The following is a 22,442-nucleotide window of genomic DNA, read 5'->3' on the forward strand; positions in this document are numbered from 1 at the left end:
AAAAAAAAAAAAAAAAAAAAAAAAAAAAGAAATAGGAGGGGCAAGTAGGTTTAAGGGCTGACACACCAGTGAGTAATCATAATTAAAAAAAATAATCTGCAGTGTGAGAGATTGACTTATGAGATGAGATTAAAACAAATGAGTTTCTTTGTCTGAGTCTGAGCAAAGACAGGATATGATAAGGTCCTCAAATATTTGAATGATGCACGTACTCATAGGGCAGGAACACTAATGATCTCTCGAGTATGAGGTGTAGCCACAGGCAGTGTGAAATATAAATCTGCGTTTTATGTCAAGCATGAAGTGTGTGCATTGGAGAGGAACATGGATTTTTTGGAGGGCAGTTCTTTCTAGAAGTTACTCCCCTGGACTTCCTGTGGGAAATCTATGTTGCCCTGTATTGATTGGGATACAGGGACCAAATGGCAGTGAGTGACTGAAAAGATTCCTTCCTCCCTGGGTTACTATGGCAACTGGGCAGCCCTCTGTTGCCCAAAGCTCAGGCATGTGATGCACCACACGGGGAGGGAGTTTTGAGCAGTGGAGGAATTTTTCCCTCCTTCCAGACTGGCAGAAGAACCCCATAGATCTGTGAATTTTTCAGGGAGACATTTGGCCGCATGACGTATTTTTCCTGTGTTGCCTTTCACTGAGAACAATTGGATTTGGCTTTTAGACTTGCTTGTTTATACAGTACAGTATACAGTACTTGCTTGTTTATACAGTACAGTAATCCCTCCTTATCTGCAGCTTTACTTTCCCTGGTTTCAGTTACCCGCTGTCAACCTCGGTCTAGACGCAGCTGATCCTCCTTCTGACCTACCATCGGAAGGTCAGTAGCAGCCTAACGCTATGTCACAAGACCTACATCACTCACCTCACTTCATCTCATCACGTAGGCACGTTATCATCTCACATCACCATAAGAAGGGTGCGTACGGTACAAGATATTTTAAGAAAGACCATATCCCTACTTCTATTGCAGTGTATTGTTATATTGTTGTATTTTATTATTACTTCTTATTGTTCATCTCTTACTGTGCCTAATTTATACATTAAACTTTGCCACAGATGAGTATGTATAGAAAAAACCATAGTGTATATAGGGCTCAGTACCATAGGTGGTCTCAGGTACATTCCGCGGGTCTTGGAACATATCCCCCTCACCTAAGGGAAGACTCCTGTATTTATGATGTTGCCTGGGAGCCACAAGACAATTATCTATGTCACTTCCATTTTTTTATGGAAATCCTCTTTAATCATTGATAACAAGCACTGAGCACTTGCCTTGTGACAGACACTAATTTATTCTTTAGAATAAAACTTTATCCCGCACACACTCCTTTACTGATTTCTCACAAGAACTCTAACATAGGTGCCGATCTTATCATCTGTGTTTTGCAGACCAGATTATAGAAATTCAGAAGGTTGAACTCGTTCAGTGCTTCTGTGTTTTAAGTCTGGTAAGTGCCAGAACTTCAAATCCAAATCTTTGTTCTTCCCATTAAATCAGACTTAGACACAGGTTCTGCTCTGAAGATCCAGTGGTTCTGTGGGAGAGAGAATTCAATTTCCCCACATATCCTTACGATATATGGTTACAGAGAGAAGCACTGAGCTTTCTTCATGGAGTCCTGATATCTTTATTTCAAAGCTTTTCGTCTTTCTGCTCACTTTACTCCTAATTTTCCTGGAGAAGTGGGACGCACCCCTTCTCTTACAGAGTATCTATTCTGCATGAAGGCAGGGCACACTATCCTAGATTCCCAAGGGCTGGGAAGGATGGGAAGTGAAGTGTTGAGCTTTGGTAACTTATTTGAGACTGAGAGTGCATTTGGGTTTGAAGGGAGGTAGGGAAGTAGGATAGTAAATCTATGGGGTGCTCCAGTGATGATAATTTATTATTTCTTGGGGCGGGGGGAAGGAGGGGATTTGAGTACATTTGCGGACAGAGGCGAAGGATTCAACAAAGAAGAAATAAGAATGTAGGAGAGGGATAATTGGTAGAACAAAACCATAAAGATGGGAGGAGGGAATGTGGATGCAGTGATTCAGGCAGAGGACTTCACCTTGGAGAGACTGAGGGACTCTCCTTAGACACCTGTGCTAACACTTAAATTATATGTAGTGTGTTTCAGAAACTATTATATATGCTATTTTTAAAATCCTCATGACAACCATACAAGGAAGATATTCTAGCAATTCCACGCTTCATACACAAAGAACTAAGACTCACAGAAGCTACATGACTTTCCCAGGGCCACGCAAGTAGCTACAGAACCAGCATTCAAACTGAAGCGGTCTGACTCCAGAGTTCATGCTGTTAGCCACCGCGGTACATTGAAGAAAGGTGGACCCGATATATAGAAAGAGGTAGAGGAGGAAAGTTTAGGGCATTGAGCAGGATGACCTTGCTCTCCTTAGACAGTGTGTTTGTGTATTTGAGTGTATTGACTGTATTTGAGAAAAGGGTACTGAAAAATCACCGAGTGCCCTGATTATCTGCAGATGCCTTACCCTCCCTCAGTATCTGGTTATCCATTGTTATGGAGGCAGAATAGGAAGACATGATACAAAATCCTGATAGTAGCCTGCACATAACAAATGCTTGATGTTCAAGTAGCAGCCGTCACATTATTCAGTAACTCTTCAGATAACTTGCAGTTGCCTCCAGAACAGATACAGTCATACAAAGCCATTGCTCTTTCATTTGTCAGATGGGCCTCTCTCCAGTGCAGTTCTCCGATGGGGCACACACATACATGCTTTTTAAACGATGGATGGCAGAATAAAGCGCTTCCCTGACCACAAGCCTGAAGGTAGACTTCCCAGGTAGACCGTAAAATAAAATGTTCTTAGCTAGACATTAAACTGACTTTTATAAAGATAATTTGTAAAACCCAAAAAATGAAAACTCCTCACTTATATATACAATTTCTTTATCAGATCAGTTGTCCTAAACTGATAAAAATACTACTAAGGCAGGGCTTCCGGGGGGCTCAGTCAGTTGAGCGTCCGACTCTTGATTTCAGCTCCAATCATGATTCCAGGGTCATGGAATCAAACCCAGTGTTGGGCTCCATGCCGAGCATGGAGACTACTTAAGATTCTCTTTCTCTCTCTCTCTCTCTCTCTCTCTCTCTCTCTCCCTCTGCCCCTCTCCCGCACTCATGCATTCTCTCTCTCTCTAACAAAAAAAAATTGTTTTTTTAATAATAATAATACCAAGGCAATGTTCTGGAAATGTGAAGGCCAGTTACGAGGTCAAAGGATGCTGTCTCCGCATAAGACTGCCCTCTCTTCTGACACCAAGCACAAACTGAGAGACTCCCAGAAACCACCGACGGGTTCATTAACTCATTAGAAGGTCTCACAGAACCCACTGAAAGCTATTAAAGTCAGGATTATCACTTATTACAGGATTATCATTTATTTATTATCTTTATCTACGATAAAGGATCAGCCAGGGAAGAGATGCAGAGTCAGGAGGTTCCAAATGCGAAACTTCTACTGCCCTCTCCCTGTGGAACTGGGAGTATTAGTCTACCTGCATTGGTGCGTGGCAGTACGCATGGAGAATTGGCAGCCAGGGAAACCTTCCTGAGCTTCAGTGCCCAGGATTTTTATTAGGACTTCATCATGTAGGCATGACCGATTGATGGGTTGTCCACTTGGTTAATCTTATCTCCAGGTTGACTGATATCACATGCCTCCCAGGCCCCCCCCCAAAAAAAAAAAAATCACATGGTTGTCTTTCTGGAGTGGCCAGCCCTCACCCTGAGAGCGATTATCAGGAGTGTCCAACCTGATGCTAAACAAAGATAATCCTTTCAGGTATGACATAGAGTACCTTCCAGAAGCCAACAGCAAAGGCCTGATCCCTCTCTGGGCCAGGCCCATTCTTAATGACACAGAAAATAAAGGAGCTGCCTTTAGTAGGATCCCTGAGGCTCTCATCTCTAACTTTTGGGCCCATTACCCGCTTGAAATTAAGCAAGGCTTATCAGTCATAATGGGCTTCTGTGGAGAAAACGAAAGAAAAAAATCTCTCTCTCAGGCTTAAAACAACATGGATCTGTTTCTCCTTCACTCTCCATGGCCAGCATGGGTTGAATGAGGTCTCTGCTCCACATTTCCTTGCTCAGGGTCCAAGTTCATGGAGCCAGCACCATCTGGAGTGCCACTCTGCCATGGCATAGCAAGACATGTAATGAATCATGCACTGGCTGTCCAGGCAGAAGTGACACACGTTGCTTCTCACACTTCGTTGGCCAATGCAAGTTTGGTGATCATATGTGGTGTAAGGGTGGGGAATTGAAAAGCCATTTTACCCTGTGTCCAAAAAGATGAGAATTGATCATAATTGCCCCAGTTACTACCCCAAGGGATTTATCTCTAAAAACCAATAGACACACATAAAAGACTTACTTTTAACCATTGCTTCTGTTTTTTACCTCCTGATTGTCCCGCCTAAGTGAGACATCAGAATGTGTTCATGGAATCCTGGAAATTCTGCGTCCTTGTGGTCAGCTCCATCTCATTCTGCCATCCACTTTTAGGCCAGGGCGACTGACTCTTGCTGGGGTTTCATTTAGGGTTTTTGGTATTTGCTAAGTCCTGATACAAAGAGAAAGTTGACCCAGTTCCCTGCGTGTACCTCGTCCTTCTTCCTCCAAAGAATCCCGTCTCTCTAGCCGCAGAATAGTTGCTAATCCCTGAGCATACTGTGTTATTCCATGCTCTATGCCTTTGTGCATATGGTTCCTTTATAGAAATGCCCATCCCAAGGTACCTGGGTGGCTCAGTCGGTTGAGCATCCGACTCTTGGTTTCGGCTCAGGTCATGATCTCACGGTTCGTGGGATTGAGCTCCTCGTTGGGCTCTGTGCTGACAGCATGGAGCCTGCTTGGGATTCTCTCTCTTCCTCTCTGCCTGTCCCTCCCCTACTTGTGTGTGTGCTCTCTCTTTCTCTCAAAATAAATAAATAAACATTAAAAAAAGAAAGAAAGAAATGCCCGGCCCATGCCACTGTCCAACACCTCACACAGACTCATATTTATCCCAAGGACTCAACTCAAATTTGTCTTCCTGGAATTTTTGTCTACTACTTCCTTATATGTGAATCTATTGGTTTTCTGTAAAGCTCCTTTACCACCCTTTTCTTTAATTGACCATTTGTGCCTTTTGCTAAGGATGTAAAGGTAGACATGCTGTCTCTTTCCATGTGTGTATCCACATTAATGGCCAGAGAGTAACTTCATAGGTCTTTATTGAATCTCTAGAGCTAACAGGAGAGAGAAGTATGGCCCATACAGAGCAGTTATAGTAGGTCGTCTTAAGAAAAAAATACCTTCTTTCAATTAAATTATTTCTAACCACTAAAAGTTGACCCTTTCTTTTATATAACAAGTGACCCGACATAGTTCCCTATAACGGAAGGAGTTTAGTAAAGATTTCAGCTGTGCTTGGGTATCAGCAACTGGTTTTTTGCACAGTTTGTTTGTGCATTACACTTACAGTCCTGTGGCCTAGACTGGCTGCTGTTGGTTACCAGGAGATGGATGGGGTTGGCAGATGGACGAGGTCCCTGATGGAGGGCTGTGAACTGCAGTGAGGCATTGCCAGACACGTTCCTCTGACAAAGAAAGAAAGCTCTGAGGTCAAAACACATTCAGTCTGCCACTTTTTTTTTTTTCTAATTGCCGAGGGAAAGAATTGCATACCGTGTTCTTCAGGTATATATTTTAAGATCCTGTGCCCCCATTCCAAGCGTTCTGTAATATATGCAGTATGTGGAGAGGAGGAAAGGAAAATAGTGAGGGAGATCAAAAAAAATGTATTTAAAATAATTTGATTCAAATGACCTACTTTCCAAGCCCATAACACCAATGTTTTGTGCCAATCAGATGCATAGGCCGTGCACAAACGGCTTCTCAGAAGAATACACAGCAGAATGCTGATTGGGAGACGTGGGCAGGAACTGGACATCTTCAAGAGGGTGGCCCTCCCAACTTGGCAGGTGGCCAGGTGAAGCCCCAGATGAAATGGAGTTTTAGGTAGAGGGCCACTCATCTCATTGCCAGTCCCTGGTGGTACTTGACGTTCCAGCATAATTCTTAACAGTGCCCTGTTTGGGTCTCAAAAGTGTCCTGGTCTGGAATGGGCACCCTGGTTTTAGGTCCCCCAGAATGGAGAATATTGGAGTGATGGGTGGGAAGCAGCAAGACTCCAGAGTGAAGAGGGCTCAGGGGAGAATTATTTTATGAGCGTACATTCTGTACAGGGTTTTCCTTAAAAGGCTTCATATAGTGCTTTCCGAAATGCCTCGCAGACTCTCTTCTGACGCACTTCTCGACATCAGTTTATTTTTCTTCGGTGCAGCTTTCATGGGGCCAGTGTGTCTCAACACAGCCTGGATTTCTTTTAGACTCATGGGCAGCAGGACCGCATGTGTGTGTGTCTCAAGCCTGGACAGATTGGCTGTGAACGGGGTGATAAGAATAGAGAGAAGCGCATACCAGTAGACCACACTTCCTGTGCACAAGCCTTTGAATACTGCATTTCACTGTCTGAAATAGCATTCATCTTAAGGCTGGGATCATTTATTCCCCGTGGAATTAAGCAATAGCACTGGCAGCAAAAGCAACTATTTTGGGAAGGAGATGTGGGAGGAATTTTGCCGTGTCTGACAGGCTAGGCAGAAATACCCTTCGTGCTTGTGAAGACCACGCTGTTCGCCGAAGCCCCGGTAAATGGGAATTGACGACTTTCAGATAATCCCACATGTAAGTAATGTCCAGGCTAATGTACACACACTGTGATCTGTAAAGGTCAGTAAAGACTGAGTTTAGATGCTTCAACTTAAGTCCCCCAAATGGCAGAAAGAAGAACTTTTCTTTGGAGATGAGCAGTAGCTTCTAACGCAGATGCTGTTGAGAAGGGTTAAACTATAACACCTCGTTCCTGTCCCTCTCTTGACATATGCCCTAGAACGTTGTTTTTTGCAAATTCCCATGTAAACGTTTCTCGATTGTTGAAGGGGTTTCAAATAAGGCAATGAGGGCTGTGCCCCCCCCCACTCCCTCCCCATAAGGCTGAGGTGGGTAGGGCTTGGCAGCCGGTGGCAGCTGCAGAGATAAATAAACACCGGGCTCCTGGATGGGCAGGATGCAGGAGCGCGTGGGAAGAGGTTGTGCGGCTATGAGTACCTTCCGTGGGACGAGGCCATGAGGACGGAGCTGCAGCTGGAGACCAGAAGTTCAGTCAGTGAAAGGGAGGTGGGGGCTTAGAGGAGCCAGTTTAATAGTCCTTTTGATCAAGCTATTGTATTTGAGGGGGCTGGGGGGGAGCATACTTTTTAGAGGACGGGTAAAAGCCAGATACGACTTAAATTTTTCTGTCTTGTCACTTAATTCATGTATTTTAATGGAAACCAGGGAATTATGTGGGTCTGTTCCAATTTAACTTTTCTATTAGATGGTCGTCAACTAGTAAAGAGCTGACTGCCAGAATTTTGTCTTTATAAATTAGCTGCCATTAGAAAGTGAAAATAGCAGCCCAGTGTTACTTTAAAATGTTCTATTTTGTTACTGATAACCAGTTTGGAAAATGTTTATCTATGGAAGGCTTCCGAATTCTGTTTTCAATGTGGTACATATAACCACAACAGGGTTTTTGTTTTTGTTTTTGTTTGTTTTTTTTTTTGTTATTTTATCATTTTTCTTTTCACTTTGGCCTTGGAATTATTGTAGGAGGCAAAGATGTTGAGGTTCCCCCACCCCAAAGAGTGCTATCCAGGCTTATGACAAGCATCTCATAAATTATATCCTATGCCTCACAAACATATAAGTGAATTTGCTTAAAGTCAAAAACATCAATATCTACTTGTTTTGCATGGGAAACTTGGTGAAGGGTCAGTAGTGGTATTGTTATAGATATTAATGGCCTGTATATTGATTTTTTTAAGTTTATTTATTTATTTTGAGAAAGAGAGAGTATGTGCAGGGGAGGGACAGAGCGAGAGCAAGAGAGAGAGAGAGAGAGAGAGAGAGAGAGAGAGAGAGAGAATCCCAAGCGGGCTGACTTGTCAGTGTGGAGCCCAATGCAGGACTTGAACCCACGAACCATGAGATCATGACCTGAGCCAAAATCTAGAGTCAGACGCTTAACCGACTGAGCCAGACACCCCTTATATTGATTTTTGTAAACAAGTGAACTATCATTTTATTTTTCAGTTAACTGAACCAAAGATGTAATGGTATCAGAATCTGAAATACCTTGATGTCTTTCTATCTGGACTTGACATGAAAAGTTTTTCATTTTTATGCAACATTTCTACTTCTTTATAATTTTATTTTTTCTTGATTTTTATTTTGTGTTTATTTATTTATTTTGAGAGAGAGAGAGCACAAGTGGGGGAGGAACGGGGCAGGGGGAGAGGGAATCCCAAGCAGACTCTGCACTGACAGAGCCCTATGTGGGGCTTGAACCCACGAACCATGAGATCATGACCTGAGCTGAAGTCAAGAGTTAGATGCTTAACCAACTGAGCCACCCAGGTGTCCCTCTACTTCTTTATAATTTTAATTACTCATGTGAGAAAATGGTGGAAAATACCTTTATCTTGTAAGAAGACATAAGAAAAGTATTGAAAAATTTGAAGCATGTCAAGAAAAAAATATTGAAAAAATTAAAAAAAAATTATATTTTAAATTAAAAGATCCTTTAAGTAGTATTCGTCTTTTTGTGCATCTATTTGTCTAGGATGTTAGAGAATTAATTTTAAGTGCAAGTGTTAAGTTGGCTAATATGTTAGAGGCAGAGAGATAGAAATGGAAGGAGGGTGGAGATTTTTTAAAAAGGAGATTGAGGGGCACCTGGGTGGCTCGGGTGGGTGGCCGACTCTTAATGTTGGTTCAAGTCATGATCTCGCCATTCCTGAGTTCGAGCCCTGCATTGGGATCCAGGCTGACAGTGCGGAGCCTGTGTGGGATTCTCTCTCTCTCTCTGTCCTCTCTCTTCCTCTCGTGCACATGCTCTATGTGAGTAAATAAGTAAACTTAAAAATGGATTTACCTGTGGGATGAAATTGCCAGTGGTCCCAGCCTCTTCAGTCTTTTTATTTGTGATTGTCTGCATTCTCACACACTCACTGACCTTCCCGTCTTCTGTGTTCTAGGAGAGACAGCGTCTGGAGACGATCCTCAGTCTCTGTGCTGAATACACAAAGCCCGACAGTCGCTTGTCCACTGGCACCACCGTGGCAGATGTGCAGAAAATCAATAAGGAGCTCGAGAAGCTGCAGCTCTCTGATGAGGAGTCTGTGTTTGAAGAAGCCGTGATGAGCCCTGAAACCAGATACAGGTGCCACCAGAAAGGCTCTCTCCAAGAGACGGACTTGGCAGTCTTCGGGGGCGTTGGTCAGAGCAGCGCCAGCTTCCTTTCCCCCAGGAGCATCAGGAATGAGGACCTGCTCAGGGACCTCACGTCTGCCTTCCTGAAACCTTCCAACGAGTCCGCTTATCTTAGTATCCTACCGAAGGTAAAGGCTACAGAGCAAGAAAGACCAGGATTTAGGGCCTGGGGCTCTGCATCTGCATTGGCCTAGAGACTAGAGGTTTTACCGTGCTTGTTTTCCAAAATGTTTTCAGTGAAGCTTCCATTTAAGAGGTAATTAGCTAAACAATGGGCAGCAAATTAGGGTGTTTAGTGTGAAGTAACAAATTTGCACTGTAAAAAACGTAGCAGTACAGAAAAGTAAGAAGAAGGAAGTTTCTCTTTTCTCTGCCCTCTCCCAGTTGTACACCTGAGAGATAAACACAAAGTATCTTACCTGCCTTCTTAATATTTCTGTGCATATACAAAGCCCCATGTTATAGGTACAGATGTACAGGTACACACACATAGTGTTCTGGTCTTTCTTTCCTCACTAAATGTCTTACACATCTTTGTGTTTCAGTACACACAGCTCTGCCTCATTCTTTTCAACAGCTGAATAGTATTCTCTTGTTTGGAAATACTAGTTATTTTATTATTATTTTTTTTAAGTTTATTTGAGAGAGACAGAGCACGAGTGGGGGAGGGGCAGAGAGAGAGGGAGAGAGAGAATCCCAAGCAGACTCCATGCTGTCATCATGGAGCCTGATGCAAGGCTCTCACCCACGAAACTGAGAGATCATGACCTGAGCCGAAACCAAGAATCAGACACTTAACCGACTGAGCCACCCAGGCACCCCTAGAAATACTATTTAAATTGTTTTCTACTTTTTTTATTAATAAAACCTATATGCAGCAAATATTCTAGTATGTGTGTATACTATATATATATATATACTATATATATACTATATATATATATATACACACACACACACATATATATAGATGTATAGATAGGTAGATAGATAATCTATACAGATATATCTATACAGATATATATATATATATATATATATATATATATACCTATATATATGTCTATATATATATTTGCACCACTGTGCAAATGTATCTGCAAGATCACTTACTAAAATTGAAATTAATGGATGAAAGAGTTTGCATATTATTCATGTTAGTCAATTATTCCAAATTATCCTCTGAAAAGACTGTATATTTCCAGGCGACGCTTTCGCTAACAGTTTATGGGCATCCCTTGCTCTTCATACACTTGCCAAGGCTGTATATTATCAAAATTCTTCAATTGGCCTGATTAATTGGTGTTTAATTTGCTTGTCTTTAATTATGCATGAAGTTGGGCATCTTTTCATATTTTAGTCGTTAAGTTGTATTTTGACCCACTTCTTCACGTTCTTCACTCATTTTTAAAAATTGTCTTGTTTTTGGGGCGCCTGGGTGGCGCAGTCGGTTAAGCGTCCGACTTCAGCCAGGTCACAATCTCGCGGTCCGTGAGTTCGAGCCCCGCATCAGGCTCTGGGCTGATGGCTCGGAGCCTGGAGCCTGTTTCTGATTCTGTGTCTCCCTCTCTCTCTGCCCCTCCCCTGTTCATGCTCTGTCTCTCTCTGTCCCAAAAATAAATTAAAAAAAAAAAAAGTTTAAAAAAAATTGTCTTGTTTTTACTAAGTAGTGAGAGTTATAAGAAAATTAGTGTCTTATCATGAGTGGTCTTCCCCTTGACTTTACTCCTGATATTTTTTAGATATATAAGAGTTTAAGATTCACAGTTAGTCATAATTATTACTTAGTCTCCTGGCTGTATATTGATTTTAAAATGTCTTCTGAATTTGAGGATTTCTTAAATGGAATTGAAGGATAATCTCCTGGTGTTACTTTTTTCACATAAGTTAGGAATCTTTTTTCAATGAAATTAAAAATTGCCCTACGTCTTTTCTAGAAAGGTCATAAGAGAGCTGTAATAAGATATAAATTTTATCGGGATAAAATAAACACACAAAAAGTGGTAATAAGGAGGAAAAAACAGAAACCATAATCACAAGAATTTACTTAGTTAAATAGACAGGATTAGGTTATTAAGTAACTCTGATCATTAAGTTCAATTCTGAGATTCATGGCAATTATGGCCAAAGGATCAAAAACAAAAAAGATATATCAGTTAAATTTTTCTTATAAGAGGGACACAAACCGGTTAAGAGAAAGACGTCATCATGATCCCTAATTCTGGAGGTAGTTTATCACATGGAGTATAGTTGAGGGGGAATTGGTGTGTTTGTTTTGTCTTTGGCCACAACAAGACTTTTTCAGTGTTCCTAGTTAGCAGTCCACATCTACCTTCTGAGTCCCTTCTTCATCTGCATTAGGACTCGGAAATGTGCAATCCTTCTTTCTCCTGATGACCACATTGACCTTCCTCATTCTCAGTGTAGAGGAGTTCTGAATAGGACATCTGTCTCTATTGCCAGAATGTTGTAACTGTTAGAAACTAGGATCTGGGGGGCAAATCAAAAGTCGTTTGTGTTCAGGCAAAGTAAATGGCCCACCGTTTGAAGACTTGAGCTGTTTTCATCAACCACTGGGTTTTCTTTGAAGTCCGTGGCTTCCTTTACATTTAAAATCCTTTCCCATTTCGTCCATCATGGACAGCTGCCAGATTTTTGTTAAAACAGTAAGCTGTGTGTGTCTCTCTCTAAGGACAATCTTTAGGGAGACAGGTTTCCTCCTGAAGAGGGCTGTGACAAGAAAGCTGCTGGTGTGTAAATGGGCGGATCATGGCAGATGTTTTTAATTGCTCAAATATGCTTTTGTGGAAAAGGAGGCCTCTGAAGCTTCCAGCAGCCTCCGTTGTGGCAAGACATATAAGACCGTGCATCCTTTCGAGACAGGAAATATCAAAGGCACCTCTGGTTACAGGCAACAGCTTAGACAGGCAGCAAGTGAGGGGGATGAGTTCCAAGGAGGGAGGTTTGCATTTATTACTTTTTGGAGACAGATATATGTTACTTCAAGACAACAGACAGAAGAATGCTTTCTTAAAAGTCCTGCCCATTTGTTTTGGACGCTTTTCTCTTAGTCATCTGCTCGCTGAATTCCTGGCTTAGCAAAGGACAGTGTTTGTTATTCATCGATCTAAGGATGAGTGGAGAAGAATGTGAAAACACTCTAAGCTGCTTTAAGGAAATGAAGATTTTAATGATATTTAGGAAACCTGAGATTTACCATTCTGGAACTTGTTTTACCTAACACTTAAAGATACCGATGACCTTAGAAATAGGCTAATTTTATTTTTTTTTTTAATTTTTTTTTCAACGTTTTTATTTATTTTTGGGACAGAGAGAGACAGAGCATGAACGGGGGAGGAGCAGAGAGAGAGGGAGACACAGAATCGGAAACAGGCTCCAGGCTCCGAGCCATCAGCCCAGAGCCTGACGCGGGGCTCGAACTCGCGGACCGCGAGATCGTGACCTGGCTGAAGTCGGACGCTTAACCGACTGCGCCACCCAGGCGCCCCTAGGCTAATTTTAACTGGCTTTTGTGAACTTGTCTTCCTCCCCCTGAGGTGAAAGCTGAGAGTAGCTCTCTCTTCTTTCTCCCTTTCTTCCTGTCACGTTGAGATGGGATTGGCGCACGGCACCGTGTACATCTGTGCGTGGCATCATGACCTGACCCACACATATTGTGACATGATTACCACAAGTTTAGCTAACATCCATCACCTCATTTAGTTATTTGAGAAAAAAATATGATTTTTCCTCGAGAACTTTTTCATTCTTCTCTTTTTAGTAATCATTCTGTCTACAGTGGACAACCCTCACACTTGTAACTTCCTCTGGTTGCAAGAAGTTTCTAGGAAGAGATTGGGGGGGGAGGGGGGAAGGAAGCTACAAAGTGTCTTGTTCCTACTCTCCCTCCCCTTTCTCTGTGGAGGCCAGGTTACCTCAAAGAAGGGATATTTAGAGATGTTTATACATGTGTAAACAATATTTTCATCCCATTCTATCACAAACCATTCAGAGTTTTAGAATGCCTTTGGGAGCTATTGCTTTTTTATAAATAACAAAAAGAACAACCGTTTCCTAGAGAGCATTTATTGCTATAAACAGCCTCTCGAGTTGTCTGTTATCAAATATGCTGATGGTGATAAATTTTTTAGAAACTTTCAGTTAGACATTTATAATTGCCACTGTTCTCTTTCTTCACCCACTGCCTGCTTAGAAAGTTTGTAGTTATGCAGATTGTTCAGTTTTTGTTTTCTCCTAATGCTTTACTTCCACCAAGTGAGAGAGATATTTTTAAACCCTGTTGGCGGTTGAAACCTAATATGAAATGTTGACCCAACAGGATACTGGCCTTCTTGAGGCTTTCCTGCTAGGATTACACGTCAGTGATTTCGGAATGCCATTCACTGTTACAGGCGTCCCTCACGCCCTAAAACGGGCACCTGAGTATTAGGACAATGAGATTCATTGTCTGTGATCAAAAAAAGTCAGCAGTTGTTTTATTAATTGGTAAAATGCTGCATTGAAGATGGCCATTAAAGGGCTAAATGTTAAAACTTGGAAGGTCCGCATACCTCTGCGAATCAACCGGAGATACTGTGGCATTTCAATTGTTTAATCTCTGTGAGGAGCAGTGAAGTAGGGTAAAGAATAAAGAATATGAATAAAGAATATGACATGATGGCTATCTTCCTAAAGTTATTTTTAAGATCATTAAATAAATGAACTTAGCACGGCATACCAAATGTTAATGATCTCTTTGGTTAGTATGAATATTCTGTGTACCGATTTATGAGTAATTTTCAATAATTTACTTATGGAGGCTGCTGTTTTCACTGTGCAATTGTGAAATTGTTTGATGATTGACTTACTAATGAAAAGAAATTATTTCTTTTTCAAAGAGAGATAGAAATTAAGTAAATAATGTGCCAATCCCCCAGCACCCCTTGACCTACAGAGAGACTGATCTCTATCAGGTGGTATCTAGGGTGACTAATCGGAAATTCCTGAAAGAAGAGGCTATTTTCAATTCACTCTACTCTCTTCATAAAACAATAGGCAGTCCCATTTTGGCTAAATGTGTATGATCTAAAATATTTCTTTATTTCCTGGGCATTTGTTGTAACTCTGTTACACCTAAGGGGTGTAAGTATGCCCTCTCTTACTTAATTTCTTTCCTGACTTTCACTTTCCTTTCCAAGGGAACACAGGTTTTTCTGTGAAGTGGTTTTATAAATGATAACCAGTGTGCTATTTTGTGTCATAAAAGCCCATCGGCCCAGGGAGTGTCTTAAACATTAGACGTGAAGAAAGTAGTGTAGGATAAAGACAGTAAGTAGTGTGTGAGCACAAGTGAAACATGACTTTATATTAAGTGTGTAGTTTTTAGTCATCTGGGGAGTCACTAAAGTAACGAGGTCTTGTATTGTCATGGTTTTTCACTTCATGGAACATTTCGGTGAAATGGGCCAAGTGTATCGTGTCCTCACTTTTCCACCATGTGTTGGAAAAGAAACAAATCAGCCTGAATACTCATCTGCAGATAAGCCTAGTAGTGGGACGCAGTAGTGAGGCTGGAGATTGAAGAGACCATTTTAGGAGATGTGCTCACTTGGAGACGGGAGAGAATATGGGGCTTGGCGTGAGGGTAGCAGCCTGTTCGAGAGATCCCTGAGGAAGATGTCAAAAGTCTTGTCTAGCTCTAGTTCTAGTTCTTTGCCATGCCAAACTTTCTCTATAACCTTAGAGCAGTCACTGTAATTTCTATGGACCACAACCTCCTCATCTGTAAAATCTCTTAGTTATTTCAGCTTTAAAAGGATATGAATTGGTACATTTAAGTTGGTTTGTATGAGGTAACTTAAGAACCTTACTGCTGGGGATCTGTGAGAAAATGCACGATTCCAATTGAACAATCACAAGGATGCTTTTAGAATTCCAAGAGGCACAGAGACTGTGAAACACTAGACTTACTACTGGTTTATAAATTGGGAAATTCTGGCGTGGAAATGTGAATAGCCCTTTTCTGTGTTGATTAATTGCAGACCCCAGAGGGTATAAATGAAGAACAAAGGATTCAGGAGTTGGCAGCAATGGAAGAGACCCGGATAGCAATTCTCAATAACCTCGAGGAACTTGAACAAAAAATCAAAGATATAAATGACCAGATGGATGAATCTTCCAGAGAGGTATAAACCAGGGTTTGACTTTTTACCCTTCTCTTTTTTCCTCTCTTTCCTTCAGCTTAAAAATATTACTACCTATTAGGGCATAGGCTTTGGAAGCAGAATACATAGAAATCAACATGAGTTAACATTTTTTTTTCAGTGAGTCCTGTATAGGGTAAAAATACCTTTTTTAAAATATTTCCTTTTTCCTTGCCTTTTTTTTTAAGTCAGATGAAACAAACATATGAAGCCATTTTTAACGAACTCTGGGTATAACCAATTTTGTCTTAACTAGTGTATGCTTTCTGACTTTCTACATGCAGATCTCAGCTGAGGTCCCATATATTTAGGTCTCCAAGTTCAAATCCAACAAACACTTTCTGAATATGCTCACTATGCATTGGACATCATGTTGGTACACAGGGGGATTTGCATATGAATCAGTCCTTGACCTCGCTTCTGGGCTTTGTAGACCAGAGAGGAAACAGACACATGGTCTATTACTGTATCTCCATGGAGCAAGAAGGAACAAATGATTCTGCCTAGCATGTTTATACTCACAGATGATGCAGATAGCTATAAGTAGAAGGGTACTGCTCACCTGTCATCTTATACACAGCCCTTGGATGCCCCTCCTGCTGACATTGCTAAGAATGCATTGCTTGCATGCTGACTGGGTGTAATTTTCACCTCCCATGCTCTGTGGACAAAGAAAGACAAGGCTGCTCCCAAGATGGTTCGTGCTTGAGCCTGAATCTGAGCAAATCGGCAAAATATTATTGAGAAGTAAGCAGAAGAGGGGTTACAGTAGAAAAAGTAAATGATAGGTAGATTTCTTAGTGAATATATTGTGGGCTCACCAGCTTCCTTACGTAGGAATTTCGAATCTCAACTGGACTCTCGGAACTGTTCTCTAAGGCACCAAAGTCCGGCTGATAACATAGTACTTTTTGAAATTTGTAGCCGTTAAAAATGCATCTCTAACGTGGGCAGTTGAGAATCTCTCTGAAAGTGAAACACCTCTGAGCTTTGTTTTGTGTCCCCAGTTGGATATGGAATGTGCTCTTTTGGACGGAGAACAGAAATCTGAAACAACTGAACTTATGAAAGAGAAGGAGATTTTGGATCATCTAAACCGGAAAATAGCCGAACTGGAAAAGAACATTGTCGGTGAAAAGACCAAGGTAAAAGAAAAGTATATTTGACTGCAATCTTTATGAGTAATATGGTGGTTCTATTTGTTTGAATTTAAATGTCATATGAATTCCCTTGGTTTTGGATTTGTGTGTCATGCTCCTACAGACAGTAGTACCAGAGGAAAGTCTTAAGATGAGGTAAGTTCTTCCCAAAGAACCGTCAGGGACTGAGCAGCAGGTGCTAAGGGAGTAGAGCCCATGAAACTTTCGAGCTGATAGGAAAGCTTCTCCTACTTGAGATGAGTGACTTAACTGCTTTTTTCCAACAGCCTTGCTGCTCTTCTGATTGTGCTGTTTTTTTTAAAAAATGGTTTTAGTATACTAAACTTCTTAACCACTGGTATCCTATAGGGGATGACTTAAGCATATTTGAATACGGTTGTCTTTTTTTTTTTTTTTTGTCATTTTTCTGGTTGTTATTTTCTCTGGGAAATAGTTTACTTACTCTCCTACCACATTTGGAGTCAGTGATGGCTAAACTAAGCCTAAAATTAAAAAAATGAAATTCCGATTTAGGAAAGAGAAAGCAAACGAACTTTAACACGTTTTTTTCTTTTTTCGTTGCTCACCATCTTCTTTACTAAGCCAAGAAAAAGACAAAAAATTCCGTTTGAGCAAGTTCTAGTAGGCAAGGATTTCTATGTGGAAGGATTTCTGCTGAATGCGGCTTCCTTTTTTAGGCTCTTCTTTGTTTGAGACCTATAAATAAGGGCATTTGATCTTGGTGCCAGAGAATGAGCTCAAAGTGATATTGTCAGAAATTGATGTCAGACTAAAAGCTGCACATCAATTTCTTGGTTGCCTGCTTGTCAAGATTAACTACACAGCTTTTTCACATTAAGTTTTATGTATGTTCCTTCAAGCTCCAGGCTTTGAAACAGTAAAGAATCCATTTGGGTAGGTGGTATGTATGTCTTTAAAAGCTCAAAACCAAGTCAAAGGATTAATTGTCTAGATCTGCACTTAAGGAGGATGATGCTTTTCAAAGATTCTGCCCTGATACAGCAAGGAACAGTGGGAAGCAGTAGATGTGTTTGTTTGGGGTGCTTATTAGTATTTTACTATTTATGTCATACTGGAAAACTCATGGGACATAAGATAGGGTATCATGTTATCTATGAGCCTCTCTGCCTTCCCCATCCATGTAGCATGTGGTTATTTATCTTTGTGCAGCCCACATATGGCACGGCCCGCAAATTCTGTTTGTCTCCATCATTAGCATGAGACAGAAAAGTGAAGCAAATCGGGTCAATGCTTAACCCCACTTCCCAGGGAAAGTTGTGTCATATTCTGTGGCCCTCAGGGCATAGTAGACCTCCAGGAACACGGGCAGAAACAAGGAAGGAGGCCACCTCCATCCTTCCTATTATTGTGTTGGTAAGCCTGACAGACGCTCTGCATAGGAGAGGGGACAGTGGAGGCTTCAAGTGTGGGATTGGCCCTTGCAGCTGTTGGGGGATTCATTAGTCTTAGAAAGTTAGATTATTGTCTGTCATCACACGATGTGAAAAATGGCAGAAACTGGCTTTGGGATTCCAGAGAAGGATGAGGGAAGTGGAAACAGACCGGGTGAGATGATGTTATACATACTTTTGACAACCAAAGTCAAATAGAGACTCAGCACCACTTGGCAGCATTATCGTGTTTTTTCAAAGAAACTTAAACCATTTTATGACATGGCTATTTCATTCTTTTACTCTACTCAAACCTCTGGTCCATTTTCCTCCCGCTGAGATGACCTCACCACCTACTTCCCTGAGAAACCAGATGTATCCCATCCCTTCAAGCTAAGGAGGGTTCCCTCTTCTCCTCAAAGATAAGTGCCTTAAAGGTCAGTTCTTGTACCCTATCACTCCATTGTGAGCCCTCTTCCTCACTTCCTGATTTACCATTCCCCCAGATGCAGTTGGCTGAGGCCCCCACTATTCCATCAGGTTTGTGCCTGTTAAGACTCCTGAAGCCCTAGGTGCCGCCCACCTCACTGCATGCTTTTTAGTCCTCTTGTGATCAGACTTCCTGAGCAGCATTCAAGACAGGGGACAAACCTGTGTCCTTGCCCTGGCCCCTCCCTGCCCCACCCCTTGGCCTCTGGGTGCCCCCTCATCTGGTATTCCTTGTCTTTCTCTTACTCATTGTCTCTGACTTTTCCAACTGAGTTCCCTTTGCTTGTCCCTCTGCCTCTATACAACCAGTTGTTAGAGTGTTTGTCTCTGAGCTGAACCCTCTTCTCTTGTAGCCTCACATTCTTTTATAGCCACGGCTTCCCATCACCTGTATATGCTGGTGACTATCAAGTGTATGTCTTTAGCCTACAACCCTTTTCTGAACTTCTGACTCCTATCCAGTAGCCTACCGGACATCTACACTCAGAAATTTCATGGCTATTGCCAAGTGAACACTCATAATGAACTCTTGATCCTTCCCCTTGTCTTCCAAATCCCTCCCGGCCACCCACCCACCCCTGCCTCCCCCCCCCCCCACCGCCACCGACCCCCGCCCTGGCCTCCCCCAGTCCTCTTCTTCCTCCAGTTTTCCCAGTCTGGGCGATGGCATATAGAGCCACCTCTAGGTCCAAATAGAAACCTGGAGGTAGATCTTGACACTTCTTTTTCTCCATCATCCTCACATTATAGTGATTCCAGAAAGAGTTCCCAATTACTTCAACCTCTCAGCATCTCCTCTAACAGCCTTCTCTTCTAAACCATCAGAATCTCTTCTTTAGTTAACACTCCGTTTGCTTTCCTTTAGTTCCTTCTCTTCACAGCAGTGAGAGTGATCTTTAAAAATACAGACATTGGGTCATGGTGCACCTGGGTGGCTCAGTCAGTTAAGCCTCTGACTCTTGATTTCGGCTCAGGTCATGATCCATGGTGAGCGTGGAGCCTGCTGGGGATTCTTTCACTCCCTCTCTGCCCCTCTCTCATTCGCTCTAGATAGATAGATAAATAAATAAATAAGTAAATAAGTAAATAAATAAATATTAGATCATATCATTCTGATTTGTGTTCCAGCATATTTTATATGAATCTTAATTCCTGAGCTGGCGTGGGCCTTTCTGTCATTTCCCCCTCCTTCATATGATGTGCACGGTGGCCTTCTTTCTATTTGTTTAGACAGCCATCCTCCCCTACTTCCTGCCAGATCTGTTTCCTTGCAGATCTGTTTCCCATGCCTGGAATTCCCTGCCCCATATTCCATATCTTGTCGGTTCTGTCCTTCAGGGCGTAGGTTCATTGTTAGCTTTTCAGAAAAGCCCTTTCAGGCTGTTCCAGTCCGGAGTGTGTTCTCCCTGTTGTTCTTTTAGTCCTTTTACAAATCACATTTCATAATTCACATTTGCTTCGGGCTTGTGAGGTATTGATCTCCCTCTCTAGCCTGTGAAATAGAGCAAGGCCCCGCTAGCCACTGTTTACCCAGCTTACGGGACATGTTAGAATACCACCCAGCATGCGTTGGGAATAGTGTCCCTGCGTCTCCTGCTAACAGTGAGTCCAGGCTGGGCCTTAACAGAAACACAGAGCCAAACACCTGCTCCAGAGCTACGCGCTGCCAAGTTCAGGCCATCTGGGATGGTCTGCTTATGTGCACATGCCAGTGGACTTCTAGTCAGGCTGCCATTGGAGCCCGAGTGTAAGACAGAAGGAGGAAGTGGCCTTTGCCCTTTTGGATCTCGTTTCCTTTTCTACACACCTGTTGCTGCTGTCAGACATAAACTGTGGAATGAGAAAACCAAAACCTGAAAAGATATCCCTGCCAGGCAAGCTCTGCTTCAGATGTTGATGGCACATCCTGTGAGCCTGGTCCTAGTGTTTTGGAGACAAGGCCTGGGGCCATAGGAAGAAGGCTTAATAACACCTCAGATTTCAAACACTGGTGTGAAATTATCGACATCGTTTCCTTGGCGATCGAGGCCAGTCTTTACTATTGTCTCTTACCTGCTTTGGGGACTGTGATTCTGTTTTACCTATTTGGTATAAATGAATGTACAAGTATCACTCGCTGCGAAAGTTCACGTTATGCCACTTCACGTTTGTGCAAGACCTCCATTAGTGCCTGTTTTCACTAACTCAAAGGAACCACAAGAGGATTTGCGCTTTTATGAAAAAAGGCAGGAGGTGAAAACAGACTTCAGGTGTGTACCGCTCTCAGCGTTTACCCCGCAGGAAGCAGCAGTCAGAGTGGCGCCCCCAGGTGCCTACACCTGGGGACTACACCTGTAGTGCCCCCGGGAACTACAGCAGCCTCTTAGCATCAAGCCCCCACCTCCTGACCATTTATGTCGTGAGTCAAATGAGCAAGATGTGTCCTAAGGTATCAGAAAAACCTAAGAGAGGTTATTGGGGGGGGGGGGGGGGGGGGCTGGGAATGCTTAAAACTTTCCCCCTATAAATTAGTGGTAATTGCTTCTTTGCTTTACACCCTTTATGCTTTTTGAAAGTTTTCATAGGAGCACTCCACTTTCAGGTACAGGGGGAAACCTGTACGTTATAGATGACTACTATTCATTATGTGTTACCATATAAAATATAAACTGTAGACATATTTATATATACAATATAAAACAGAGACCATGTGTTCAATTATATATTTATTGAACATTTTTGCAGAGGCTCCCTGAGCTCACTTTCCCTCTGCCCTCATGGGTTCCACTGTCAAGACCATCAAGACGTCCATTTCCATGCGGCTCTATACCACCTGCCTGTCATGTCCTCAGACAGTAGCCACATCACACATAGAGTCTCTAGGAACACGGATAAACCCTGCACAAATACAAGTATCGGACTAGAACATAAGTCCAGAGAGGATATTTATTTGAAGAAGTGGTAAGCAAAGAGGCCATAGTGTTTTTCTGGGGTGAGTAAAAGGAGAGAGAATTACTAATCTCTGCCCTAGTGAACCGATTCCGTTTAATGAGCTTGGTGGCAGAGCACAGAAGCCAGCAGAACCATGAAGCTCAGTTCTGGTGAAGGCCTGGTTGTGGACTGGCTTCCCTTCTTTCCACTCTCCCCCCACCAACTTTCCCCCTCCGAAACAAAGCCCAAAGGAAGGGACTGCTGAGCAGGTGCGGACATATGCATTTCTTTATGTAGGTTTCCTTCTGGTTTTGCCTATTTCTGACTACATTAAGAACCCAAAACTAAAATAGTTTTCCAATTTCCTCTACTTTATTATAGAGGAATTGCAATTTCCTCTAAGATTATTCTCTTTGTCTCCTTTGGCATACAAAACTCCGTAGTTGTACTGAGGTTCAGTAAAATGGTCAAGGAGGGGCTGTGCGTCCGTAATCTTGTTGAAGAATCTTTCCATTACCCGGATGCTCATCATAAAGCTCAACCATTCTTTATTTTAGGATCTGTCCCCACACAGATAGATTATGGCGTTTTGTGGCTTTCCTGGCCTGTACGTTTTCATAACAAAACAGGCTTAAAAGTGTGAGTTGAAGCTTAAATCACTCTATGCCATACGCCATGTTCCACAATGAAATCTCAAGTTATTTGGCTCATTTTTCTACAATAAGCGTATATCATTGTATCTTAAATGGTTAAATTTTATTCCCCATTATTATCTTGCCAAAGTACCTGTTACTTCCTCTCCATCCTTCCTTCAGAGCCAGGGGAAGACAGAGAGCCTGGCCCCGAATTCCTCAGCAAAGTGTTAATGCCTCTTGA

The 22,442-nt window shown here is 42.2% G+C and overlaps 1 protein-coding gene across 18 annotated transcripts in view; it reads left to right on the top strand.

The window, feature by feature from the left end:
• Positions 1 to 22,442, top strand: part of PHLDB2 (pleckstrin homology like domain family B member 2) — a 113,396-nt gene that overhangs the window by 34,725 nt on the left and 56,229 nt on the right. For all 18 annotated transcript variants that reach the window (XM_040484466.1, XM_040484465.1, XM_040484463.1 and 15 more), the window contains exons 3-5: positions 9,179 to 9,541; positions 15,455 to 15,598; positions 16,624 to 16,761. In XM_040484466.1, coding sequence (XP_040340400.1) covers positions 9,179 to 9,541; positions 15,455 to 15,598; positions 16,624 to 16,761 — 645 coding nt within the window. The remainder of the gene's footprint in view (positions 1 to 9,178; positions 9,542 to 15,454; positions 15,599 to 16,623; positions 16,762 to 22,442) is intronic.

This window comes from Herpailurus yagouaroundi, unplaced genomic scaffold (genome assembly GCF_014898765.1).
Source record: "Herpailurus yagouaroundi ecotype Mexico unplaced genomic scaffold, PumYag 162, whole genome shotgun sequence".
Classification (NCBI taxonomy): Eukaryota; Metazoa; Chordata; class Mammalia; order Carnivora; family Felidae; genus Herpailurus; species Herpailurus yagouaroundi.